The sequence below is a fragment of the Poecilia reticulata genome, linkage group LG15, assembly GCF_000633615.1.
Source record: "Poecilia reticulata strain Guanapo linkage group LG15, Guppy_female_1.0+MT, whole genome shotgun sequence".
In the NCBI taxonomy this organism is placed as follows: domain Eukaryota; kingdom Metazoa; phylum Chordata; class Actinopteri; order Cyprinodontiformes; family Poeciliidae; genus Poecilia; species Poecilia reticulata.
In genome coordinates, this window is record NC_024345.1 from 17,687,572 (window position 1) to 17,714,219 (window position 26,648).

At 37.8% G+C, this 26,648-nt stretch overlaps 2 protein-coding genes and 1 long non-coding RNA gene across 5 annotated transcripts; 1 reads left to right on the plus strand and 2 right to left on the minus strand.

Moving 5' to 3' along the window:
• Window positions 1-1,509: 1,509 nt before the first annotated feature.
• Window positions 1,510-26,648, plus strand: rassf4a (Ras association domain family member 4a). Of its 3 annotated transcripts, XM_017308856.1 has the most exons (12): window positions 1,514-1,617; window positions 10,518-10,591; window positions 11,857-11,914; window positions 12,051-12,126; window positions 20,805-20,911; window positions 21,995-22,074; window positions 23,542-23,711; window positions 24,165-24,266; window positions 24,342-24,393; window positions 24,477-24,598; window positions 25,755-25,852; window positions 26,245-26,648. In XM_017308856.1, exons 3-12 carry the CDS (start codon window positions 11,862-11,864, stop codon window positions 26,312-26,314), a joined length of 930 nt encoding a protein of 309 aa, XP_017164345.1. In that variant the 5' UTR covers window positions 1,514-1,617; window positions 10,518-10,591; window positions 11,857-11,861; the 3' UTR covers window positions 26,315-26,648. The 3 variants fall into 3 exon arrangements, with proteins under 3 accessions (XP_008427958.1, XP_017164345.1, XP_008427956.1); XM_008429736.2 differs by lacking the exon at window positions 10,518-10,591 and having other exon boundaries at window positions 1,510-1,617; XM_008429734.2 differs by lacking the exons at window positions 1,514-1,617; window positions 10,518-10,591 and having other exon boundaries at window positions 11,799-11,914.
• Window positions 8,747-10,220, minus strand: LOC103476961 (C-X-C motif chemokine 10-like). The gene is made up of 4 exons (XM_008429737.2): window positions 10,111-10,220; window positions 9,829-9,958; window positions 9,647-9,730; window positions 8,747-9,290 (listed from the first exon to the last, which is right to left on the minus strand). The coding sequence occupies exons 1-4, from the start codon at window positions 10,175-10,177 to the stop codon at window positions 9,167-9,169; spliced, it is 405 nt and encodes a 134-aa protein (XP_008427959.1). The 5' UTR covers window positions 10,178-10,220; the 3' UTR covers window positions 8,747-9,166.
• LOC103476959 (uncharacterized) lies at window positions 17,992-19,084 on the minus strand. Its single transcript, XR_535568.2, has 2 exons — window positions 18,791-19,084; window positions 17,992-18,607 (listed from the first exon to the last, which is right to left on the minus strand). It is a non-coding gene; the product is annotated as an uncharacterized LOC103476959 (long non-coding RNA).

The window sequence follows — 26,648 nt, forward strand, 5'->3', positions numbered from 1 at the left end:
ATTTCTGGTAAATTAGCAGCAGAGTGACCCTATAATAATCAGGCTGCATATTTTCATAAGCACTCCACCATCTTTTCCTCTTTTTTTTCTTCTTTTTTTTTTACAGAGCTGTTCTCTAAGAGGGAAGTTGGTCAGCTGTTGGGACAGCTCACTTCCTCTGTGCATGGTAAATCATAGCTCCCATTCAGACACAGGGTTAGAGAGACTTCCTTCAGCTCTTGTTTCCACCCTGACATAGTTCCCGAGATGGCAGATCCAGACTCAAAAACAGGATGGGTGAAATAAATCTTCCCAGGCTGCAGGAACTTCAGCTCTGCTGAGTAGAGAGAGAATAATAATATGCACCAGCTCAGGTTGTGTGGGGGTTTTGTTTGTTTACTTATCAGTTCAATGTGAGGGTTTTTATAAATTATAACAAAAACCTGTGCACTGGGACAAGTGGAAAGCGTATACCCTTAGAATATTCTATCTATAGAGTGTTATTGAGAAGTTAATTTATGTAAGTAAATCAATTTGAAAACTGAAACTCATACAGTACATTCATTATCTAAAGAGGAATGCACTTAAAGGTATTGATTATATTGTTTTGTTGGGGTTTTTTTCAGTTTTTTGACTAGTTTACTTATAAACAGCTTGTCAGGAAGTAGGGCAGAGAGCAAAGAAGAGAACATGCCTCTGGCCCAGCCTGCTGAGACTGTACCCTCTGCATATGGCGCAAATGCTCCTCCACTGAGCCACCTGGTGCTCCTTAATTCTATTCATTTTAATGATCTTGGCATGCTGCAAGGCTCTTAAAATTATCATTGACTGTGGAAGCTTCATACTGAATCTTTAGCAACTTGGATTCTGACCATCCTTCCTCAGGACCTTCAGACTCTGGAATCTTCCAAATAAAAATAAAAATAAAAACTTGCTCATAAAAAAAAGGATTTTGGACCTGTAAGAATAAGTTCTGTCATTTTTACTTCATAAACCATTGTCTGAAAATGTGACATACTATACATCTGTATGTGATGGGTCTTGATGTACTGAGCAATCCACGTCACAAGAAACTTCAAAACACTGTTTTCCTTCCACTTAACTTTCCCATAATATGCTCTGATACGCCACTTTGTGTAGAGACAGTTTCTTTAGCGACATATCTTCATTGAGGAGGGTGTCACTGAATAGACACCTTTTAAGTGAACAACTGTGTGAACATAACATTTCTGCATCAAACCTTTTTGATGATATGTATTTTTCTTATTTTTATTTTTAGTATTTTTTTAAGTCTAAACTCTGTTCATCCAAATTGTGTTTAATGAATCTATATAATATTTCACTTTTTGAAAAGAATAACCAAATTAAGTTCTCAGTGATATTTGACTGAGACAACGATCAGATACTGACGCTTTTTCGCTGCATGGTTTTTAGAGAGTACTGTAAACAAGGTCCCGCCCACACTGAACGGCGATTGGCTGAGGAGTGGCGATGCCTGCTTCTATTGGCTTTGTCCCTCGTCCGTTTTGTATCTCTTCTCAGAATACCGCTCCGGCAAAAAGGCTTAACACTAGAAAAGATAAGGAGAATACATCGCTGGCAGACTCACGGAAGAAGACGGGGTCGCACTCTGTTATGGTAGGAGACAGTATCATTCATTTTATTGCAGGAGGGGGTTGGGGGGGGGACTTGTACAGCAAGATGAAGAGGCGGGGAAGTTTACTGAGGTTATAAAAAAAAATTATATTACTTCGGAAGTTGGATTGCGGTAAATTTCCACATTTTGTGCTAAAATATGAATACAGAAGGGAGTGGTTTTAATGTAACTTTAGTGAGCTCCTGCTCGCTTTGCTCTCGTGTTAATTGTGCAGTGATAGCCGCAAGGCTAGAGATGACCACACCAAGTAATCTGAAGGTGCATCTCCTCACCCACATTTGTTCTGATGTGGGTTTTTATGCTCAAATCGTTATTTTTCCACAATGTTTGGATGCGATCTGGAGCTCTTTTTTTTTGGACATTTCTTGTCTTCGGGCGCTGCTGGCCACTGTAGGTGCGATAATTAGATGCGGATTTCGGGATGATCAAACCAATCACAGGCTGCAATGAGGGTTCTTTGTCCACCGGGAGAGATCACACACATTGGGACAGAGACGGATCACAGAGAAGATCCTTTTTTGTACAGCTGAGCATTACTTTATTACAGAAAGAACAATAAATGGCATGGGCAAGACTAATTCTGATTATGTTACGTTTTAGTCATAAGCTTCGATGCATTTTATTGAGATTGAATGCGACAGAGTAACACAACAGATAACTGTGAGGTTGATTGAAAAACATACTTTTTAGAAAAACAAATTTGAAGTTACTATGTATTTGTATTCATCCCCCATAAATTTAAACCATACCCCCAAGCACTTGAAACGAGAGCATCTGAGCAATTTTGAAGCTGTAGCCTACCACAAAGTCTCAATTTTGTGGACTTTAACTGGACCATCCTGACACACAAGCTTTGATCTGAGTCTATAAAACAGTGATAGAAGTGCCACCAGTTGACTTTAGACCTTAGGAAATACTAACATCAACCATTAACTTTAATTTTGAACAAATTGCCAAACAGATGACTTGTTTGTGTAAATTTATTTTTGAGTCAAATTGAAAGTAAGAAAAAGAGAAGTACAGATGAAAAAATTTAGAGAACTTACATTTAGATCTAAATGGACAGTAGATAACTAAGTACAAGAGGATGTGGCTGCTTATTTAGTTCAACAGTTAAAAGAGCATCTATCTATGATATCACATGTGAAAATCAGACAATGGATAATATTCACATGGGGAAAATAGATCAAATAAACAGAAAGTACTTCAGGCTGCAATAAAACCACAGCATGTAAAACCTTTCAGCTACAAAATACACCACAAAACGGTGCAAAGGACTACAAAAAATACATTTGCAAGTTTTTTGTTAGAAATACACATAATTAAATAAATAAACTGAATAAAAGATTTACATATATGCACTAAAATTATTCAGAAAAACAATAGCAGCTGGATCAAATCTATCTCTGCCCTGCTTAGGGAGGTCAAACCTCGACTGAAAAAGGTAGAAATTCTCCACATCATGTTTTCTGAGTCTTCTCTTAACACAGCTGGTCATTATCTATAACTGTTTGACATGCAGAGACTTTGCATTAAGATAAATTTTATCAAACATGTTCTCTGGCCACTTTATGGAGTTGCTTAAGTTTGTCGCCATCATTCAGAACCAAGACATGGACGAAAAGTATAAAACCTACTCAATAAAATATCTGTACTAATGTAATGCTGGTCTTCTCAATATGAAAGGGCGAACGTTTCTACAGGAAAGACAAACTGTGATGCCCTTTTTTGTGTGCTGCTTCACAGTTCACATCAAATTTTATTCCTGAATCAATGATTGTCCCAAACTGTCAAACTGGACACATTACACAGTTTGGCAGTTCTCCTCCTGCAGCAGTGCCAGAAAAAAAGACAACTAAATTGCAATAAAAGCTGCCTAATAAAGGCAAAAATATTCATAGTTTTTCCTATGTGAAGGCACTGTCTTGTGGCCTACCTTAAAAACCTATAGATTAATGTTAGGCTTGAAGCGAAATGTTTAGCTTCAAGTCGTATAAATACTTTTGTGAAGTCAAGCTTAGTCCATCTTCTGTGCAGACACGTGTGAAGGTTAAATAATTTATCATAATGGCGACAGACTGGATTCCTTTAAGTTATGGAAAATTGATGCATCTCTTAGTGTGTATAAATATGTATTAGAAACAGTCTGGACATCCTTTTATGGATATCCTCTTTCTGTTCTCCGGCTGGTTGATAGTGGAAAGGAACAGCTGATGTGTCCTCTGTTTGGGATTTTTACACAAAATGTCCATGGTGTATTTTGTTTTGGTAAAAAGTAAAACAGCAGTGTGACAAGTAAGAATCTCTCCTTTTTTCATGCTTTCTATGATTTAGGTGAGTTACCACCAGACTTTCCACTCATCACTTCTCAAACCCAGACAGTATTATCTGTTTCCTGATTTTTGTGGCAGCTGCTCACTGCTAATGTAAGCAGTTTTTTCTTCTGTTTTTTTTTTTTTTTGTCTCCCTTTACCAATCTGTACTCTGGCTCATACGTTTGTCTCTAGAATCATCTCTGTCATTTATTTTGAAGGAGCTTTTAATGGCCCACACTGGAACATGTAGAAATATTCAATATTAGCACTTCTATTAAAAAATAACTAGACACCATTAAATTAACAGAACTTCCTCTTACTTTTACTGTATTCCGATACCACACAGAAATTCTATGAATTAGTCACAGAGGGTTAAATAAGTCATATTCTTCCAACTGGTTTTGCCTTTTAAATCTTGAGATCAGACTTTATGCCTAGTGGATCATGTGACCAAAGGGTGTAATTCTTGCTGTAAACACTAGGTGACACCATTAGATCATCAGCGTCGCAGTGTTAACTCATTCATCCATTTTCTTTCACCCTTGTCCCTCAGTGGGGTCGGGAGGGTTGCTGGTGCCTATCTCCAGCTAACGCTCCGGGCGAGAGGTGGGGTTCACCCTGGACAGGTCGCCAGTCTGTTGCAGGGCAACACAGAGACACACAGGACACACAACTATGCACACACACTCACACCTAGGGGCGATTTGGAGAGGCCAATTAACCTAACAGTTTTTGGACTGTGGGAGGAAACCGGAGTACCCGGAGAAAACCCACGCATGCACAGGGAGAACATGCAAACTCTATGCAGAAAGACCGGGGCTGGGAATCGAACCCATAACCTTCGTGCTGCAGGGCAACAGCTCTACCAACTGCGCCACTGTGCAGCCCCAGTATTAACTCCTTAACTACAAACGCTTATGTGAGTCAGTGGTCCATGTCCAAATCCATATCTGCTCTAATCATAACAGATATTGGTTTATTAAAGTAAATGCTCACATTTAGAAACTCAACATTGGAAAAGTGTAAGATTTAAAGATTTACCACTAACCATGGTAAAATCAGTGAAACTTTCAGAAAATGTGTTACTGTTACAAAACATACTAATAGCAATGTCTGCAGCTACATTTCTAAACTTTTGAATGTTTAATTAAGAGCAGTTGAGGCCATAATCTGAAAATGAAAAGATCATTTCACCAGGCTTGGTCAGGTGCCCCTCCTAGAACAAAGAATAATAAAAAATTCACTCTCTCTCTCACAGTGACGTTCACAAAGGTCTTTAGGTAGCAGGTGCAGTTTTTCTAATGAAAGCAACAAGTAATGCGCTCAACAGCAGTCGCCTCTATGCACACTTGCTGCAATTAGAAACAATTAAGAAAGTGCTTGTTGAAACTTGTTTAGAGTTTGTTGCACAATACTAAAACAAGTTAGGAAAAGACTTGAGGAGCATTGCCTGGTCAGATGAAGACAAAGCTGAACTATTTTAGTGTCATCGCAACAACCATTTTTGGAGGAAGAATGGTGACACACATCACTCCATCAAAACAAAACAAGCCACAGTGAAGTGGGAACATCATTGTGTGGACTGTCGTACAGCATACTGACTGACTGACTTCAAATCAATAACAGAAGGATTTATGAAGAAATGTGTTAGGACACTCTGGATTGGGCTGGACAATCTTAGGAAAACATGTTAAAGACAGGGGTGTTGTGTATTTTCCAGGCACATCATATATTATAGCACAATCAAGTAACTACGTCTCCTTTAGTTGTTATAAAATATGTTGTGTATATCAAAGATAACTTAAAAGTAATTTGGCTCCTCAATTAAACACCTTGAAATTGGGTATGTCTCTTTAAGAAGCTCCTACTCTTTCTGATACTCCGCCATCATCAATAGATGCATCAGCTGAGAAGTAGTTTGAATTTTTCTCAGCAGACACGTTGTTCCACCAGGTGTTTGCTCGTGTCTGCTGCTGCTAGCCTGGAGGAGTTGTGACGGTGAGACGTTGCTCTATGAGGGGATTCTGAGTTGGAGACTGCAGCTCCACTGAGGAACTTTTAGGAAATATGTGTCACTTTGTGAGAGCAAACATCTTGGCACCTCCGAATGGCTGCCATGGGAGATTCAAGTATCACTCAGCACTCCTGGTATGTTTTCGATTAGGAAATAACATTATAAGATGAAATGGCAAGTTTAGACAATACCCCCGTTTTAACAGTGAAATTGCACAGGCACAGAGAGCCTGACTTCATGGTATTTATATAATTAGCTTCCATTTATTGCTCTCCAGGCAGTTCTTTACAATATGAATATTGCGTATAGTGATAATAACAATAAACTCTGAAACATTGTGCATTACAGTATGCACATCTATCTTTTGCTCTGGCTGCTGTTTCTTATTGTTGCCGCCCTGCAGCAGAGGGTTTTCTACCAACCGTTCCTGCATGTGGGAGCAAGTTTCTCAGTTAGAAATTTATCTTTGTCAATATTTTTTGAAAAGCTGATTGGTTGCATGTTCTCTCCTGTTTTGAACAGCGTGTATATTCTGGAAATGATGCTGAAGACCTTTTCAGCACCACACCCTGTCTCTTTGCCGCAGCTCATCAATAGGACACTTTTCTTGCTCTGAAAGGCTCACGTTGGTGGTGAGACGGTTTGTCTAAAGATTGTGTGTTATTAAAGGTTGATCACAGGCCAAGTGGCAAATACACTTATGCTCATCTTTACGATTGTGTGGGATTAAATGTTCGCAATAGTCTGTGCAGGATGTTCTCTTTCAAATGCGGATTATGAGATACGCAACATTTTAAAGTTCAAATCCAATTTTGCGTGATTTCATTTGTTTCATTGAGTTAGAAATAGAAATAGAATGCTTTTATTGTAAGATTATTCATTGCCTTGTGGAGGTGATGGTGGTGAGGGTCAGAGAGAATGGGGGATGGGCAGGACAGTGATGTTGTGGCTTATGGGAAGAAACTGTCCCAGAGTCTGTCTGTCCTGGTTCTAATGGGCCGGTAGCGCCTGCCAGGGGGCAGCAGGTCTAACAGGTGGTAGGCGGGGTGAGTCAATTGTTCTTCTCGCTTCTCCTGCAGTATCTCTATTAATGTTTGATAGGGTGAGTGGCTTCTGATGATTGTTCAGTGCAGCCCGAACAATGTGGAATGTGTTTTCAAAAGCAGCCTTGTGAGAAGAAAATGAAATTAGAAATCATAGTACCAAAAATATTTGCAGACAAAATCGTTTTCTTATAGTAGATTGTTAAGTAATTTTAATCAGAAATGCAAGTGAGTCAGTGAGAAGGTCCATCTGAAATAAGACTGGGCAACAAATAAATGTTGTCACGTAATCAAATTTGCTGTTTGTAAAGAATTAGTATGGAAAAAGTCACTAGTAACATTGTAAACAGGAAGGGAGTTTTGCTTTTCATTGGATTAAGAAGATGCTGCCCAAGAATGAAGCGTCTGTCCCAAAATCAACAGCTGCAAGATGGATGGAAACTTGGATTTGCTCTCTATACAAGCCAAATGTCGGGGGAAAGTTTTTACCATCCGATTGCGACAGCAATTGAGCTGTTTGTCCACAAAAACGAGAATATCTTTTGGAGGAGTCAAAGTAAAGCTTTCAATCCTAGGAACAGTGTACTAGCTGTCAAACATGTTCTTAATGATCCCAAAGCTGTTCTGGAGTAAATAAAGCAGGATAATATCAAGTCGCTGGAATGGCACTAACCTTAAGCTGGCAGCAGCATCCTTAAAGCATCTTTAAAAGCTGGGTGCAGGCCAGGAAACCAATGAATTAAAATCACTCTGCATGTGATCAAATTTTCTGCCAGAAGTTTGCCAGAATATTGCTTTTGGCTACAAAAACCATGCTGATCCTTTGTGACTTGCTGTGGAACATTTAGCCAACATTTGTATTTTTAGATTTTAACTTATATGTATATTTGTAACTTTCTACCGTTAATTTGCAATTTTTGCAGGTTAATGTTTAATCAGACCACCTCACTCCATAATATTTGACTTTCACTCAGTGCTCTCACTGTGGTGATTACGGAGCAGTTACGGAAAATCCCTCTTGCATTCCCTTACCCTTTAACAATGCCGATCCTGTTGTAAAATTTACTTTCGCTTTCCATATCACACCCATGTTCTGTCAGCCGTTTGGTGGGAAAGCGATCACATGATAATTTCGCAAGAGTTTATATGAAAGCCGTTTGGATTTCTTCTTATTTTCTAGGACTGGAGCGGAGCAGGTTGGAGCGTGCATCTGTTATTAAATGGTGGGCTGAAGGATAACTGTGTTATTTACACAGGCCCTTTCTTGCGGCTCTTACTGGGTGTAGCTTATGAAATACTTTTACAAGACCTCTCAGGCAGCATATTTATGAGTTAACACAACATCCAGTGGCTCCTTCAAACAGGAATGTCTGTTGTGCGCAACCAGTAATAAAAGTATAAAACATTATTACTGTACTCTGATCTGTGCTGTAAAACTCTTGCTTTACATCTTTAGATGAATCTGACAGTGCTGCTTTACTCTAATTCTACTGTGAATTGACTTAATGTAGTTCCTTTTGTTATAGCTTAAATACACATTATTGTACAGCTATTTTAAGAAAGATTAGTTTGTTTTTCTTGCAGCTGCTGACTCACATCCTGGAGTTTTTTTAACTAAAGCAGAGGCTAGGGTCTCGCTGACCCCTCACGTCCTGCTAAGGAAGGACTTATCCTCCCCTTCCTTTAATTATGATCTACTATCAAAGCTTGAGCCTAAAAAAAATCACACGATAACAGATCTGTTCTTTTATATTTATTTATAAAACAACTTAAAAAAGTTAATATATATATATAAAAATAAATACATGGAAAAATTTTCCCAGCTGATTGTAGGTACACATAAACAGTCCCTTGACTATTTTTTAATGCTTCAAAGTGAAACCTGTCACTTTGTTCGTAGAAATAAAATCAGTCTTCTTGGGGGGTTTGGGGGGGCAAAGCCCCCTGCTGCCAACTAATACAGATTTTCAGCTTAGATAAAAACTAAAGGGAGCACATTGATGAGCTTTACTATAACAGATTTAAAAAAAAAAAGTGTTTAAAACAGGCACTGTTGTACTGCAGTCACAAAAAACAGCCCCAATGCAGCAACCATCAGTCCGTACACTCTTCGCTCCACACAGTAGCTTTACGCTGTTTGCGAACTGCTGAACAATTTTTATTGTGAGGATGATGTTCTTCTGGTGTGCCTCCTTGCCTTCTGCTGGGGCTTCGGCCGGCGCCCGCCTCGCCGTCTCCTCCTTCGCAGGCACACCTTCATGTCACTGCCCAACTTCTGAGTTCTGAGAAGAAAATAAAAAGCACTTAGAAGTAATATCACACATTTAAATGGGAAGATAAACACTTAAACATGATCTGCAGAAAAGATCTACAAAGTGCTAAACCGGGCGCTCTGTATTTACAAAGACCAGCTTGACGAAAATCAAATACAGGTAGGAGTGATTTATGTGAAACAGGATCCCACATTGTTCCAGATTAGTTTCAATTCACCTCTAAGCTGAAGCATTATATGGTTCACTTACTGCATTTAAAAGCTGTCTTTCATTCTGATTTCCTTAATAAACCCTTAAAGATGCAATATTTTCAACTATTACTGCCAGGGACTCTCTGGAAATAAGTGTTTCTTTAAGATTCTCACCTTTCCCAGCATCGGATCAGCTGTTTCCCCATTGGTGCTTCGGGATTTATGCAAACATTTGAGTTGTTACTCTTCAGCGTCACTCTGAAAAGCACGTAGAAAAGTAAAATACATTTACTACAACTTTCAATATATTTTTAAGGTTGACTGATGTATGGCTGCCTGCAGCGTCAGGAACTCACATGACTGTAATGTTGCTGCAGGTGGCACTTGTAGGGTAAATCTTAAGGTCTGTTAGTTGCCCCCTGACCCGCTTTGTAGTCTCTGGACACAAACATCTTCCGGGGACGTATGTGCCGTCTGCCTCTCGCACTGCACAGACACAAAAACAAGATTAAAGGTTAATCCGCAAAGGCACAGCAAGAGTGAGAGACCTTGTTCACCCAGCTTTCTTTTCTTTTTGCAGGAGAAAGCTATAATGCACTTTGGCTTTATTAATAACTGTTTTATAAGCATGTTCTTACCTGCAGTGAGTAGACAGCAGAGGCTCAGGAGAGCGAGCTGACAGACAGCCTGAAGATTAAGCGCCATGCTGGAGACAAGACGAACGTTTGCACTGAGCTCCGTTTTGGAGTTTTATACCAGCATGCTCCTCCCCCCGACCCACTCCACTCAGGAGATGGGTTTTCCAAACTAGGAAATTCCCTCGTTTTGTTCCTCAAACTAGGATACATGGATAAAGCACAGCTTTCCTCAGGATGTGTCATGTGATATTTTTAATACATCAGTAATTAATGGACTTTGCTTATTTTCTACTGTACAACAGAAAGAAAATTAAACTCAAGTTCTCTGAGATTTTATTTATTTATGTATATTTGTTAAAATTCCAGAGAACTAAAGTCTACTTTACATTTCATTATTATTTTGGCAGCAGAGGCAGATGTTTGTCCCTGAATGTGACAAAGACATTCCTCCTCAGGCTCTCTGTAACCCCAGCAGCACAAGGTAATACTTTTTTTTTTCCCTCTGTTGGCTCCGTGTCAACAACCCCATGTGATTTCTCCTAATTCGGTCTCCCTACATGAAACCCTAAAGCAAGAGCTTCCAAAGGTTTTGTTTATAAGGAAAATTTCCATTAAAAAAAAAAGTAATATCCTTTAACTTGTTACTGTTTTGTCACTTTGTGTGGGTTGATTTTTTTTTTTTATTGATTTTTTTTTGCGATAGACCAGCACAAAGTGCTGCATTAATGTGAAGTGGAAAGGGGATATGTTATGGTTTAGTTTTCTTTTTCAATGAATAAAAATCAAACAATGTTGCCTTGCATATGTATTCATCATTCTGAGTCTATAGAAATACTTTTTGTTGCTTTTACAGCCGCAGGTGTTTTGGGGATCTCTCTGTAGCAGCTTTGTACATACAGGGTTGGAAATGTTTGCTCATTCGTTGCAATTACAGCTCAGGCAGGACAGAAACGAGAAGAAAGGTTGTCTGTGAACAGAAGTCTTGGCAAGTTTCCAACCGGAAATAGGTCTGGACTTTGACTTGGCCATTCTGACTCATGAAAATGCTTTGATCTAAACCAATCTATATTGAGGTCCGTTCAGCTGTTTCTCTGAAAAGATGAATGAATTTCCTGTGGTAGAATAAGATTCCCACAGCATAGTGCTGCCGCTACTCCGTTTCACTGATCAGAGAAGTCCCATTTTAAACTTTTCCGCGGCTTCCCTCGCCTTGCTTCTGTGTTGCTTGGTCTTCAAAATACTTTTTTTGTTTTCTAATCTTCTCTCACAAAAACTCCCAGGCCTCACAAAGCAGCTTTTATTGAGGTTAAATGGTGGATCAAACACTGAGAGTTTGCTTCTTAATTTGTTGACCTGAAGAATAAAATGGTTGCATTGGGATTTAACTGGATGAATTTCAAGGTGTCTGGATGCGAATCCGCCCCACACTTTTACTTTTTTTCTCTTTAAAGAATGTAGTAACGCATCATTTTCATTCCTATTCATAAGTGCTAGCTTGCTTTTGGTTCATAATATAAACTCCCAGAGACAAATATAAGTATTTAAGATTGTAATGTGATAAAGTATGAAAAGGTGTAGTAGGTGTGAAGACATTTATTAATAACTATATTGATTTTCTTTGCTGCCATTATAAAAGACCTGCATAAGATGACATTGTGCCTTTCTCTCTTCAAGTCTTTATTTTTAAATTGCTATTTGGGATTATGAGCAGAGACTACATAAACTGTTTTGTCTCGTTTTCTCCAGTGAGAATGTGTGAACGTCAGACCTTTGTAAAGCTCAGCGAAGAGAAGCTCATACCAAAGTAAGTGCTTAGTGAACACAGACAATAAGCCAAAGTCGCTGTGTTGATTAGACGTGATACGTTTCATTTATCGCCGGCAGTACCTGCATTGTGGGTGAATTGTTAGCACTAATCCAGCCTTTGTGTTCATATTCAGGTCTGACATCCTGTCGCTGCTGAGAACCTACAACTGCTACCATGAGGGAAAAAACTTTCAGCTGCGGACTCGCGAGGTAAGAATCGGATGCCGCGTTGCTGCTGGAAATGAAGGGAAGGACGGAGTAGCTGATGCAACCTGCTGTGCCTTATTGTGAAATGCCTCACGCACGTTGAAGCATAGCAATTTGATTGTCTGACAGATATGAAAACCAAAGAAGCATCACACTGTGACTGTGGATGTGAATGTTGAAACAAAGCCCTTCAAGATTCCTGACTTGTTTTCCAACATGGCAAGTTGGTAAGAAACCAAAAAAAAAAGCCCCTGTGTCCCTCAAAATTAAGACAGAATGAGAAGGGCAGGCTCCTCTTTCAGTAGAAAACTCATAGAGAAATAATTTCCACAGTAAGCTCTTTTTGTGTAAAGCGGTTCGGTCATTTATTTGATAATTATCCTACGGGTTTTGTGGTTTGGAGTTCCCCTTTGTGTTCACCAGCAGGTTTTCCAGCGACAGCATGCATATTTTTCAGTGTCTATACAGTACAAGGGCAGGGCAGAGTGGTCAAGATGTGTCCCTCATTTTTATTCCCAAGTCAGACCCACAACCTTACAGAAAAATAAACAGAAAAAGTAGCATTGTCACTTTCTGGGGAAATCCCACACAGCTGCACACGATGGGCAGAGGAAACCGCTGCTGCCAAAATATTTCTGTGATATCAGCCACAAAGGAAACAACAAGTTTAGCCACCTTCAAAAACTATAGCATGTATGATAAAACGTGACCAAATTTCTCCTCATTTCAAGTGAACAGAAAATGATCTGGCACAGGATGACTCAGCCCTGTAAGCCCTGCTTTGATGTCAGAAAGCAGCACCGTGTCATCTTTCAGCTATGCAGACAAAAAAAAAATGAAAGGAAAAGTGTGTTTATGTAACTTTACCCAACTGTACTGTAAGACTAATGGATACTTTCAGTTCTAAAACTTAGGTTCTTCAGAAATTTAGCCGTGAAATACTTTTTTTTTATAAAGTATTCGCTCAAGACATACTGGGGCAGATGATGAGACAGCATTTTTCATCTTCTTTTCATGAAAAACAGTTTTTACATTAAGAAAGATAACATTATGTTTTCCCAGACGGCAAAAAAAGTAAACAAATATGCTTTATATATAGATATAATACTTATGTAAATAGATAAATACAGATGCTACTTGAGCCCTAGAGACGCCTGCGTTTGTTCTGTTGTGGGTTCATGTAAGGGCCCAGAATACAGAGTGTTTCAGTGATTTTAATGTGTGTTAAGTAGCAGGTCAATAAGTAGGTAATATCAATATTTTTGTGCTGGTAGACATAACTAATGAGCATTCAAAATTCCTCTTAAAAACAAGGTGTAACTTTAAGCTAATAATCCTAATGAGAGCAGGACAATAACTTATTTGACAAAATGTTCCCCGTCAGCAGGATTTTCTGCATCTGCCAGGTTTCTATGTAAAAACATTTTTTTTTAAATAAATAAAAAAATAATTACATCCCTAAAGCTCTCCTGGCTGCAGGAGGTTGTACTTTCCAGACAAAAGGTGGGAAATCTTTTAGTTAGAGTAATGTTTGTTTGTTTTTTTTACATAGGTTTTGCTTATATTTGAATTTTTTAAGCATTTATCTTTAGTTGTACAAAAAATTAAAACTGGTCAGAAATGTGGATCATTTACAGAGTTTAAAGTTGAAAACAATGGATTATGATGCTGCATGTTGTGTGTGTGGCAGAGTTAAAAACTGTGTTTATACCAATCACAATTATAATACATTACAGTTAAAGTCAATTGATCATATATTGCAAATGTAGTTATCTACCTAAGCACCTTATCACTAATCTTAGGAAAAATCATTATTGGGTAAGTGTGAGTCATAGAGTGTCAGCAGAAGGTCAACCAGTTGCAGCTTTATGGCTGAAAAGCATAACTTTCTATAGTCATTATAGTCCTAAAAAAGATGGATAGAGATGAAACATCTCAGAATCAGTAGATCTGAGTTACATATATAACTGAAAAGAGACAGATTAAGGGCTCAAGGTAAAAAGAAAAACTTATATGAGATAAAGTTTGGACTAGACAAGCACTGTTAGTTTGAAAATTATTATTTAAATAACTCATCTTAATATGATTCATACACTAACTCTTTTTTGTATCACAGTTCCAGTATTTGTTTTATTCACGCAATCTTACTTTTTTCAGTATTTTTTGTTTGTTTGTTTTAAACAGAATATATTGGTCACAAGTTTAACTGAAGGTAATCTGTAAATATGCATGAGTCAAGTAATCAGTCATCGTTAGATTCCTGAACTTGCATCTCTTAGTTATGACTGTACAGACTTGTCCACTCTGATTCTACAGATTATGTCTATTTAGCTCTTTCAGACGGTGCTGACCTACTTGGCGTGTACAGCCCTGCTAGGAATCACAAGACAAAGAAAATCATTTCTTGTCTTTGGTGTCCAGAGATGCACGTGTTTGTGTGTTTTCAGTCAAGTCCACAGTCTGCAAAGTCGTTTTAAGCCATCCTAATTTCTGTTGACTTTGCTGTTGAGTTCTTACTGACTTACGGAAGTTTTTTTTTCTAAGATTTTCTCCAACTGTTCGTCCAGTTTTTGTGCAGTATCCAATCATATCATGGCATACTGTGCACAAAGTGCATGAAAAGTTGAAGAACTTCTAGAACGCATGTTTTTGAAAAATTCAAAAGAAAAAAATCTTATTCATGTGGTAAAATACTTGTATATGTTGTATGTTTTCCTTCTTTTCTAACTAACTTAAATACAGAAATTTGAGCAATTTGTGGCAACAGAGTGCCTAAAGCTTCAATGAAGGGTAGGTTCTCTGCTAAATTGTCTGTTGTATGTCAACACAGATGTATTCTTTGGGTTTAAGAGGCTTTTTCCTGCCTGAATGAGTCACAAGTAAACTATAGAGACTGGAATGAAAATGAGTGGAAAAAGCAATTAAAGTATAAAGAAAAACTTCCTCAGAAATCTCTTAAAACAGGCTTGCTTCTAGGGGAAAAACTGAGGAAGGAGGGATAGCTCAACCATTTGAAACACACTGAACCTAGTGTCCCTTAGGTTAGTAAATTTACTCTTTATGAGGAAAAAAGTTAATGCAAAATATCACCTGGCCATTCCAGTGTGGCAAAAATACTGGAATTACAAGACTGTAAACATCTAATTGGATTATAATTTTTATATGATTTCTATGAACAAGAGAACAAGTTTGTTATTGTTTGTTCAGAAAGTAGTGCTGACTATTTAATACTCACAAAGAAAGCATGCAAGCTACTGCATGTCTTATTTGATCAGAATTTACAAACTTTTAATTTTTAATCAACCCGTGCAGCTCATTCTAAGTTGGTAATATTGAAGAGGGAGAAAACACACTTAACCAATTTTTAATTTTAACAAAGGTCTTTATATTTTCTTTAAAAAGTTCACAGTAAAATTTGATTCTTGACTGCTTGTAGAATAGCACAGCAATGCAGGTATATTTTAAGGAATTAGTGTATCATCAAGTAGCTTAACTTATTTCAGTAGTTTAATTAAAAGAATAGATTTCTTACACATGGAGTGATATTTGTGAAGTATTTATTTCTCTTAATTTTAATGATTGTGACCAATACCTATTTAAAATATGAAAATGTTCCTCAAAAAATGTGAATATTAAGACCAACAAAAATTACATTAATACCTGTTGGCATTCTAAAAAGTATTTCCATGTACTCTAAAATATATAGTATTAGTTTGGGACTACTTTTGCATAAACTTCTGCATCAGTGCAGCATGGCATGGAGGAGATCTCTGTGGGGCTCTGTGAGGTGCTAAGGAAGTCCAAGCTGCTTTTTTCTATGAATCTTCTAATAATTTTATGGTAGACGACTGCACTAACTTTGGACTTAGTAAATGGCAGGTTACCATGCCATGTTGATGATGACGTGCCTCTTCACTCTTCCTTCAGATTCTGGGAAATGACTTCCCCAAATGAAATACACAATTTACAGAAGACATTGGGGTCTGCAGCTGTCCCTACGGCTCAATCGGACTTTTTCTGTCCACTCAACTTTCCATTAATGTGCTTAAACACAACATGCTGCTTAAGAAGCTGGTTGTTCACATTGATACATTGTTGCGACTCCACAACATAACATGTAAGTAACTAAAGATAAATTTTTTATATGCAAATTTTCAAATTTTGGAGTTTTATGACCTGTAGAGTATAAACATAAAACAAAAATCCATTTGAAATACTAAAATAAAATAAAACTTATTGGGTTCTGTTGTATGCTTTGATTTAAAAGAAAGAAAGAAAGAAAATGACATGTATGATCCCTAAAATACTTTGCTGATGTCTAGACTAGATAATTAGAGCAGATTCTGTACATTTATGTGGGGCATCTCAGCTGCAGACTCAGGGCTACTGGGGACTTAGTCACTGGATATTTTGTGGTTATAAAGGTCAAACCATTGCTCAGCAGTAGCATTCTTTGGTTATGCATGTATGTTGCCCAAAAGCCAAAGTTTGGAAACTCATTTTGGAAATTTCTAGTAAACATATAGACCACATGAATGGGCTTAGATGTAGCAAACATGCAGGGTCATTCCTCTTTGCCAAACAGAGCTGTCTGATGTAAACAAGTTGTGTGTGGAAATTAGAGGCAGATTGACACAGGAAGATTTGTAGGTTACAGTCAAGATTAGCTCATAATCAGGTCAGGTGATGTGCGTTAGTCATTTCAGAGTGGGCATGTGAGTATGACTGACTTTAAGGCTGTCATGTAAAGCAAATGAACAAAATCTCTTTGAGAAGGGAGCGAGCTCCAACTTTTCAGTGTTTCTCAGTCCTGGAGACCCTGTTTGACCAGTTAGCCCACACAGTTTCACAGTCAGGATTTATTACACATTCAGGCTTTTGACAACATTTGATTTTAATTTAATTTCACGTTCCAAAATTATTTGATTGTTGACGACGGATATGTAAGCTTAATGAAAGGAAAACTGATTCTTAATTTTTTTAATTGTAAGACAACGTTGTGCAGAATCTCTCAGATTGAAAGCTAATCACCTTAAATAATTTTAGCTGACATGAAGCAGCGTATCTTAAAGCTGTTTAAATAAATGTAGAATATGTGCTTCCTTCCTTTGTATCTTGTATTATACTGATGTTTACAACCTCTTTCTGAAAGAAGATAATTCACCGTTTCTCTGACTCACCGCTCAATAAAACACAGAACTGACTGTTTACCTTGGACTCTTACTGTAGTGGCCCAAAACCAAATTATCATGTGCGCAACCATGAAGCGCCCCCTTGTGGCTATATGGCTATATAGAATATATGGCTTTAAGTTTGAACTCCACCACTAGATGGCGGTAAAGTCGTTGCTAAAAATGTGAAAAAAAATATCAACTTAAAGCTGAAAACGTAATCATAACAATAATCGTGTACATGTAGGAGTAGAAGCAAATGTCATTAAAAAATACTAAAGACGTTTACATTTAATTGAAGTCTAGAAATCTTTCATTTTAAAACGTATCAGCATCAAATGGTTAATGTAAACATAAGAATTTTGCATTTTAGGCACTGAAATGTTGACTTTAGGTCGTAGTATACTATATTTTAATGCAATTACTTGTTAAGAACCCACAGAAAACATGTCTAGAAACACAGTTTTTTGAAAACTACAAAAATAAAATTGGGTAGAACTTATGTAAAGATTGTTTAACTTGCAGTTTTAATAGTTATGCTTTAAATAGTTTAACTATATGTACCTCAAACTATATATATATATATATATATAAATGTGTTGTTTTGTTCATTAACTCCTCTTGATAATTTTTTTATGCGGGTCAAAAAAGTCCCAGAATGATAAAAATTGCTTAAAGGAAAAAAACAGAAAGAAAGTTGTGATATTTCATCATTTTATTAGAAACCACATCTTATGTCTTAACAAAATTTTAAACTCTGTAAACACATAGACCACATAGAGTCTTTACTAAATAAAAAATATAAATATATAAGTTACATCTGCACTATTATCGATTCACACAGATGGCGGAGCAGTTCATCCTGAGGTTCCTCCGAACTTATTTCCTCGCTCCAGCAAAGTACCCACATGATGTCCGACAATAGCAGCATCTCTCTTCAAGTCCTTATTTGTCCAAAGAGCCAGTCCACTGGGTCTTTGCCCCTGCTGTCTCGTTCTCTGCTCATCCTGAGGGAAAACTCCTCTGTGCTGTGCGAGGGCAGACTGGCTGCTCTGGAAGTCCTTGGTGTGCGTGAAGACACACGGGCGGTTTTAGAGAGCTGATGCTGCCGGGGGGACCGCTGGAGTCTGACGGGGCCGTAACTCGTGCCCTCGACAGGCCGCGCAAGGGCTTGGATGCTCGACATGTAGTCGTCCAGAGAGTGGGGCCCCTGGGGTTGTTGCAAGGAGCAGGGATGGACAGGCAGGTCCTCCAGTGTCTCAGTAATTGTGGGTAGTAGAGGCAGAGACATTAGCAGCCTCTTGTTTTTCATGCTGCAGGAATAAGAAGAAAAATAAACTTGTTAGAGACTACTAAAATTGTGTTTGTTATTCTAATTTATCATTAAAAACTTCAATATTATGGTCTTCAATATTATGCTTGGCTATTTTTTTTAATTGTAAAATTTTGATAGCATCGTATAAAAACAAAGAGAAAAAAAGAAGAATCCTGCTCACCTTCAGTGTTTGAGTTTGGGCTCTTTGAATGCTGGGATAAACTGAGTGCCGTCTAATCCATGCAGCAGAGTATGAGAGGACTTGAGCATGCGTCCAGGCTTTATAGGCTGGCTGCAACACAGTGATTAACCGCCTTATCCAAAAATAGCTTCGCTGACCTTACTCACATCTGTGTGAGTCGGTGCGAGTGTGTACATTCGAGGGTGTGTCTGTGCATGCTCAGGAAACTCAGGAGTGGTGGGTTAGCAGAGTCCAGTGCTGCAGCTGTGCTCTGTGTTTACATAGCAGAAACAATGAAGCCCTGGAGTAACCGCACGCACACACACACACACACACACACACACACACACGCACACACACACACACAGAAATGTTTCTGTCCAGTGTTTTGCCTGGAGGGGAGGTAACTTTCCTCATGCTGTTCAGTCTAAAATGAAGTCAAAAACAATGTTTACATGTTGAATTTAATATTTTCCACTAGGCAACTACAAATATAATATTCTTATAAAACTATGACAGACCAGTAGGAGTTTAAATGGAAAAAAATGTTTCAATCATGAGGCAAAAACAAAATGTTTCTTGTTTATTTAGAAATATGAAAGATATGCTTTTATGTACTTGGACTTTATGTACTGACTGGTAGAGGAAACTAAAATCCTTGTACAGTGTGTTGAAAGCTTGAGGGGTAGTTTACATCAACCTTTTTTCTTTTGGGGGGGATTCTAAGTGGCATTTAATGAATAAGGAAAGTTCATAATTTTCAAATAAAACTGAGACACAGAAGGAAAATCACAGGAGAACAAGGAACAACAGGCAGCAGAAGAAACCAGCTGAAAAGGCAGAAACCTAAATGCTCCAACACTGAGTGGGGCTGATTCTTGGAATGCCTCAGTGAAACATTTAGCAGAATATTTTATATGACATGGACTGCCATATCCCTAGGGTTTTACTTGTAAAAAAAAAAAAAAATCAAGAACCCTGTCTAATTATCTTTCCATTTCGCAATTACTTTGTGTGGGTTTGTCACATTAAAGTCAAATAAAATACATGGAAGTTTGTAATGGTAATGTAACAAAAATTTGAAAGAAGTATGAGAAAGTTTGCAGTTGTAAAGTTTACCCAGTGTTTGCCTTTATTTCTGTATGTTAACTATTTAAAGTAAATGATTAAAGCAAACGCTTTATTGCATTTTGACTGAACTTTTTGAACATTTCTTGAATTATTTCTCTCGTTTGCTGTTTTCTTGATGTTTCCAGTGGTTTATTTTCTGTAGAGTAGAATTTAACCCAGAGGCAAAACAGAAACTCAGACCTTACATCACCTGACCAGGCTGACCTTAACTTATAAAAAACACATTTTTGTCTTATCCTTTTTAACTTTGGTAAGATCTCTGTGACAATCTGATTGAAACCAGTAAAGCCTATGTTGAAAGACCCATGTTGTGTTGCGGGTAATGACTTAGAAATGGTGGTTATTTAACAAATATTTTCAAACTGGGGGAACAGAGAGCCTTCTTAGTCTGTAATTATAATATCCACAGCTGCGGTGTTATTTATTTCCTGTTTTTATGAAAATAACCGTAATTAGCTGCTGACCTATGCCAAACTATTCAGGTCAAAAGATTTTCATTACAATTACTATTCCTCCTACATAAGTCATAGACGTAAATTATAACAGTTTTCCCTAAAGTAAAGGTTATTCAGAACTATTTTTGTTCTCTAAAGTTATTCTCATTTATGTTAAATTAAAAGCATCACCCTGCGTCTACGTGACCTACAGCACTTGCTCTTTTCTGATGCCGCCTCAGACATCACTGTACTCCTCCACTGTGGAAAAAGGGGACAGCCCAACCTGACTGACTCTCTGCAGTTTTCAAGGCTTCCCCGTGCAGCTGAACGCGACTGTTCCAGCACGTACACCTGAAACTGAGCCGCTGTGGCCGTCGGCCAAGCAGGATTTCCTCCCTGAACATTTCTGTTGATTATTATTGTTCTGCATGGTTCTCTTTGTGCAGGAGGATGGGCAGCTCATTCTAGAGGGGCTGCTAAACATTTACTGGGGACTGCGCCGACCAATAAGACTTCAGATGTTTGATGACAACGAAAGATTTCGTCTGAACAGGTTAAGCTGTCTGATTCGTACTTCATACAGAGGCCTTGATGGGCTCAAATGAGAAGAGAAGGTCACGTGAGAGCAATACTCTTGTGAAAATCTGAAAAAAGCCATTGTTAGCACAATGAAGTGGCTAAGTTATATCAGTGTATTGCTCTTTTTCTTTTGCCTAATTGTAGCTTTTCACTTCCTTGAAAAAATAGCCTGGCAGATGAAATTGCACTGCTGTCAAACTAAAAGCTTTGATAACCATAGTCTGGTGTCAGCACTGTAGCATGAACAAGACTCATTTTGACCTTTTTGGCAAGGAAAATGTAATCTTAAAGCATCCTTTTAGTTTTGGATTTTTGACCAATATTTGAAAGCAAAATGTGGGGAAAGAAAAAGAAACGTAAAAAACACAGATGTTTGCATTGGACGACGAGTTCATCACACAGAGTTTAAATTTAGTCTGAAAAAATTGATATATTGATATATATGGAACTAAAACCAACTGCAGCTCAATAAAAGCTGCATATTGAAGAAGTGCTGCACATAACATTATAATCACCATCAAAATGAAATTTGGATTGGATTATTGATATGGAGGATGGAAAGAAGTGGTGAATAAGACTGATCTTTGTGGGACACCATAGGCTACAATATGTGAGTTGGAAGTGAAGCAAACTTCTTAGTGATCCATTTGAACACTTTACGTATTTGAATTAAAAATCTTTTCCTCAAAAAGTATAGCAAATAAACACAAGTTTAAAAAAAATCTTAGCATATAACATTTAAATTGTTGGTCTTTTCAAAAAATATTGTAATTTGATTTGAAAATATATGTGGGTGTTTAGTTGGACATAATGAAATAAGAGCAGTTTTAATATGTGTTTTAGACTCAGTGAACAGCTATATAGTTGAGGGGCTAAGAACATTTCCTTTCAGTGTTTACTCAAGAAAGCAGGCAAGTCATTTTAAGTGCTGAAAAAACATATTAAACCAATATTCATGCAATGGCTTGTCATTCACTGTTATTTGTCCACTCCAGGAAAAGCCAAGCAGTCATAAAATTAAGAGAAAATAATAAATGAACGTTCTTTTCTCTTTCAGGAATGAAATATCCACCGTGGCAAAGCAAGCATCTGCAGAGTCCAACAATAACTTACTGAACGGAGAACCTAGACCAGCTGGTGAGCGCAAACACGTGCAGTCATTCCTTCCTCCCTACCAACATAAACGCACACACACACACACACACACACACACACACACACACACACACACACACACNNNCACACACACACACACACACGCGTGCACACACACACACACACACACACACACCGAAACCTCCTGGATTAATGCAGATTACACGTTGTGAGAGATTAAACCCTCACAGGTGCTTTATTCAGCAGGTCTTTGTGGAAAGCTTGTCTCACGTGTTATAGTTTCCTCATATGCCAGCTACACCAGATCAGATCAGCAAAGCTATAAATAAACAAAATTACACTCCTTATGTCCATCACGTTGGCTTTTGAGGCCTGTTTGGTCAGTTGCTCCAATCTGCTGCGACAGATAAGCAACAACGCAAACTTTCGTTTTGCGTATTTTATTTATAAGTGTTGACACAGTGTTGCATTTTAAAAACAAAGTTCTTGAATTGTGACACCTTTAACAAATTTTATTTAGTCCTCATGTAAAATGCAACTCGACTCTGCAATAGCACGTCTAAGAAGCTTAGTGGATCACAAAAATACAGTAACCGAGGAATGTAGTGGTGTTTATAGTAGCATCAAGCTGATTGTCTAAGAATGAAAATTTAAGGGGTTTTGTCATTCAGAATCTAGTGGTACATATTTAGTTGTATACACAAGCTTGTTTTGATTTCATTTTGTGTCCCAACAGAAAATGTGTGGAAGAAAGTCCTATTTAAAGCACACCGCATACCCAGCATTCATATATTCCAATAACATAAACAGATGGAGATATTTTTGCTTTGGCAGTTTTGGAAGTCAGTAAAGAATGTTTTTCTATTGCTGCAACACTTTTTCTCAAACAACCTTAATCGCAAACCATTTCTATATATTGGTACTGAATTAGTAGTGTTTGTTGAACCTGTTTTAACAGGGTATCGCTCATGACTAAAGCAGCTAAAACAGTCTGTAATTTAGGGTTAAAATTCTTGGCCGCTTGCTGTTAATCTTCCAAGCACGCTAGCAAGTTTAACTTTGACATTAGTGCTGTCTTTTACGCTTACGAAAGCTGGAAACAAACTCTTGCTCCAAAGCAGAAACTTTCTCAACACAAACCTCGTGACCATTTCTAACTTAAGTTGATACAGTTAAGTCCCAGCGTGGTTCATATTTCTGACAGATTTAGTCTCAAAAGGATTTAATTCAGTCCATACGTTTGTCTCTGGAAACTGGAAATGAGACAGGGAATAAAACAAAGCAAAGGGACTATCTTTCCTACAAAAAATTTTAATGTTGTTTGTGTTTAACCATTATTGAATATTTTAAGTCTAAATCATTTCACTTGCTAATATTTATTTGAGAAATCCCCTTTCCTTTTTCATACAGTGTCATGCAGAGTGCGGAGGGGACGCAGGAACAGCATTTTATTAAAAATGTGTAAGCATAATTTATTTCTTGCTATAGACGGTGATATTGGGGGCCAAGAGGAAGAGGACTCCCCCCAGCTGCTGAGGACCAGGAGTGATGCTTCCTTCATGCGAGTTCAGAGGAGGTCAAACACACACACTGCCGGAGACCTGCAGCGCCTGCGCGCACACAGGTTCTCCATCAACGGCCACTTCTACAACCACAAGGTGCAGCAAACGGAACAATCAGCTATGTGGTCGCTTTAACAAATCCCCCTGTTGAGATATCCCCAGGTGCAGAGGGGCGGTGGTTTCCTTTGACTGTACTTCTGCTGAGTTTCACAATGGCCTGCTGTGGGCTGATTTCATTATGTGCCACAGAAAACAAACTTAAGGCAAAGTTACCCGCATTAGTTTCTGCCTGATTCAGCATGAGTTGATGTTGATGTTGAACAGAGTCCAGCTGCAGATGAAAGGATTTCCTTTCTCCCGTCTCTTTCCTGGCCAAAATGTCCGACGCGTTCATGTTCAGGAACACGCACTCAACTTTTCAGGCCAAAATGTCCGACGCGTTCATGTTCAGGAACACGCACTCAACTTTTCAAGTGTACGAGAGGTTCTGTACTAAAACAAAATGTGCGTTACACAAACATACTGATTTATCTGTTCTTCTTCATTTAGACGTCTGTTTTCACTCCAGCTTATGGTTCGGTCACGAATGTTCGCGTAAACAGCTCAATGACAACTGGACAAGTCCTCAACCTGCTGCTACACAAGTTTAGGGTGAGCACAAGATGCTGGCTTCAGTTTTTTTCTGATAAGCTAAACTTGAAATAATGAGTATTTGTTTTATTTAAGGTTGAAAACAACTCTGAAGACTTTGTCCTTTACATGGTACACGAGTCTGGGGGTAAGTTTGCGATGGTTTTGTAGCTATATAGGTATTTCTTTATGTTTACAAGCAGCTTATTTTCTTTTGTGCCGATCTGGTAGAAAGGACACGACTGAAGAATGACGAACACCCTCTGGTCACTCGCGTGCTCTACGGGCCGTGTGAGAAAATCTCCAAAATCTTTATCACAGAAGCCGACCTGGGAGAGGAAGTGACATACGATGTGAGTCTTAGTCTCGCTCACCATGTGGCTTTGTTTTCTGAAACTGTTCAACATAAGTGATGCTTTTTATAATGTTTTGATAGTTCTCAATGGGCCAATGAAGGATAGTTGGGCTAAATTTAGGAAGCTGATATATCATATCCTGTTTTGGGACATATTCAACAATAGACTAAGATGACTGAATATCTATTGTGATGCTGCTTGATATATTTAGTGCGTTCCAAATCTTTCTTATCCTTAAACTTTTCCATATTTTGCCAAGATAAAACCTCAAGCCTCCATGTTTTTATTTTCATTTCATCTAACAGACAAACACAAAGTAGCTTATAATTATTAAACAGAAGAAAGTGATATTTTTTTTCGTATTTTTAAATGCCTAAATTAAATACAGTATTCATACGGCAGACTTAGAAAATAGAGAAAACTTATGTGCAATTTAATGGGAAATGTTTTATAAATCAACATAAATTTGCACATAATTGTGAAGTGGTAGAAAAAGAATTCATGATTTCCAAGGTCTTTTCTTAAACAATACCCCCAGAAAAACATCCCTCAAGTCCTAAAATTCAATGTAAAAAGTCAATGTGAAAAGTCACATAATTAGTAAACAGTCACAAACAAATCCATATGAAACCTCTATAGTTTACCTAATGCCACAGCAAACACATGAAAGAGGTTTCTTTCAAATATTTCGCCTACTTGCCAAATATGATGTGTTGTGGAAAAAAACTGCGCACCATTCCCAGTGTGAAACATGTTGCATCATGCTGTCAGGATGTGTTCTTCCAGCAGGGACAAGAGCAGGAAACCTGGTCAAAGTAGATTGGAAAATAGAGGCGGAAAAAAACTGGGAAATAGTGGAAGAAAAACTGTTAGAGGCTACAAAATACTGGGATTGAGGTTCAGTATTTAGTAGGACAATGACAGGACAAAAATAATGCATGGCGCTAAATAGAGGGCGATGCTCAAAAACAAAGATTTGTTTGAGAGTGCAAAAGAAATGAAACTGTAATGGAGATTTACATTTTCTCAGGACAACTCTAAGCATACAGTGAAAGAAATGTACAAACAAAAGCTTTAGATCATTGCATTTTCATGTGCTAAAATGAATTACATTTTTTCTTTGCTTTTTTTCTTTTTTTCTTTCCCCTTATAGGTTGCTCAGTATATCAAATTTGAAATTCCGGTTTTAGACAGCTTTGTAGAGAAACTCAAAGAGGAAGAGGAACGTGAAATAGTTAAACTGACAAAGAAGTAAGTAAATAGTTACTCAGCAGGAAAAAAATAAAACTCTCCACTCCAAGTATTACGTTTCATTATGCGAAGCTAATGAAACTTTAGCATTTTGAAATTGTTTTCTGCAGAAGAGAATCTTTCCTGTAACATATGCAGTTAGCATTTTAAATGCTGCATAGAAACGAAAAGCTCTTATTGACAGAGGTTAGTTTATTGCATGACAAAATAACTTCTTAATATTTCAGATCAGACTTAATGTTTAATGTGGCCAGCAATGTGACACATTATGAAGAGACTTTTAGCTTTTCTCCAACTATACCCTCAAATTTTAATAATGTATTAAACCTATTTCATGAATCCATTAATATGTCTTTGTATGTGACATTATTTGTGCTTTTTCTCTCCTGCAGGTACAGCGCTCTGAGATCTATGATATTGCATCAGCTCGAAGGCAGAGGTCACAGCAGTGACCGAGTATGACTGTTTCTGTTTGCATGACCTAATGTAATTGGGTCTGTGGGTGGGTGGGTGTGTGTATACAAGGATTGGGCGATACACTAATGACTGTTGATTTACTATGGGGCCATTTCCCAATACTGTAAAGAATGTAAAGTTGAACAAGTGCTTTTATTGAAAACTACACTTGTCATTTTGTCTGATCTAGTTTGTATCATTTTTTCTTGATGCATTATCACACCTTGTTTATGTAATTTTAATATTGCCACATTTTTGGATAGAATTCCTTCTGCACATATTTATACCCTGTTTTTGTAATGATTAAAATTGTAATAAATCGTCCAAGTTGTTGTGCTGA

What these genes read in the sequence shown, in the direction of transcription:
- rassf4a (XM_008429734.2), top strand. Translation starts at nt 11,814, where the DNA reads ATGAGCAGAGACTACATAAACTGTTTTGTCTCGTTTTCTCCAGTGAGA. An exon ending in GAAGAGAAGCTCATACCAAA is followed by an intron (nt 11,915 to 12,050) that starts GTAAGTGCTTAG and finishes GTTCATATTCAG; the next exon opens with GTCTGACATCCTGTCGCTGC. An exon ending in GAGAGGAAGTGACATACGAT is followed by an intron (nt 24,599 to 25,754) that starts GTGAGTCTTAGT and finishes TTCCCCTTATAG; the next exon opens with GTTGCTCAGTATATCAAATT.
- LOC103476961 (XM_008429737.2), bottom strand. Translation starts at nt 10,177, where the DNA reads ATGGCGCTTAATCTTCAGGCTGTCTGTCAGCTCGCTCTCCTGAGCCTC. An exon ending in CTGCTGTCTACTCACTGCAG is followed by an intron (nt 9,959 to 10,110) that starts GTAAGAACATGC and finishes GTGTCTGTGCAG; the next exon opens with TGCGAGAGGCAGACGGCACA. An exon ending in TGCAGCAACATTACAGTCAT is followed by an intron (nt 9,731 to 9,828) that starts GTGAGTTCCTGA and finishes CGTGCTTTTCAG; the next exon opens with AGTGACGCTGAAGAGTAACA.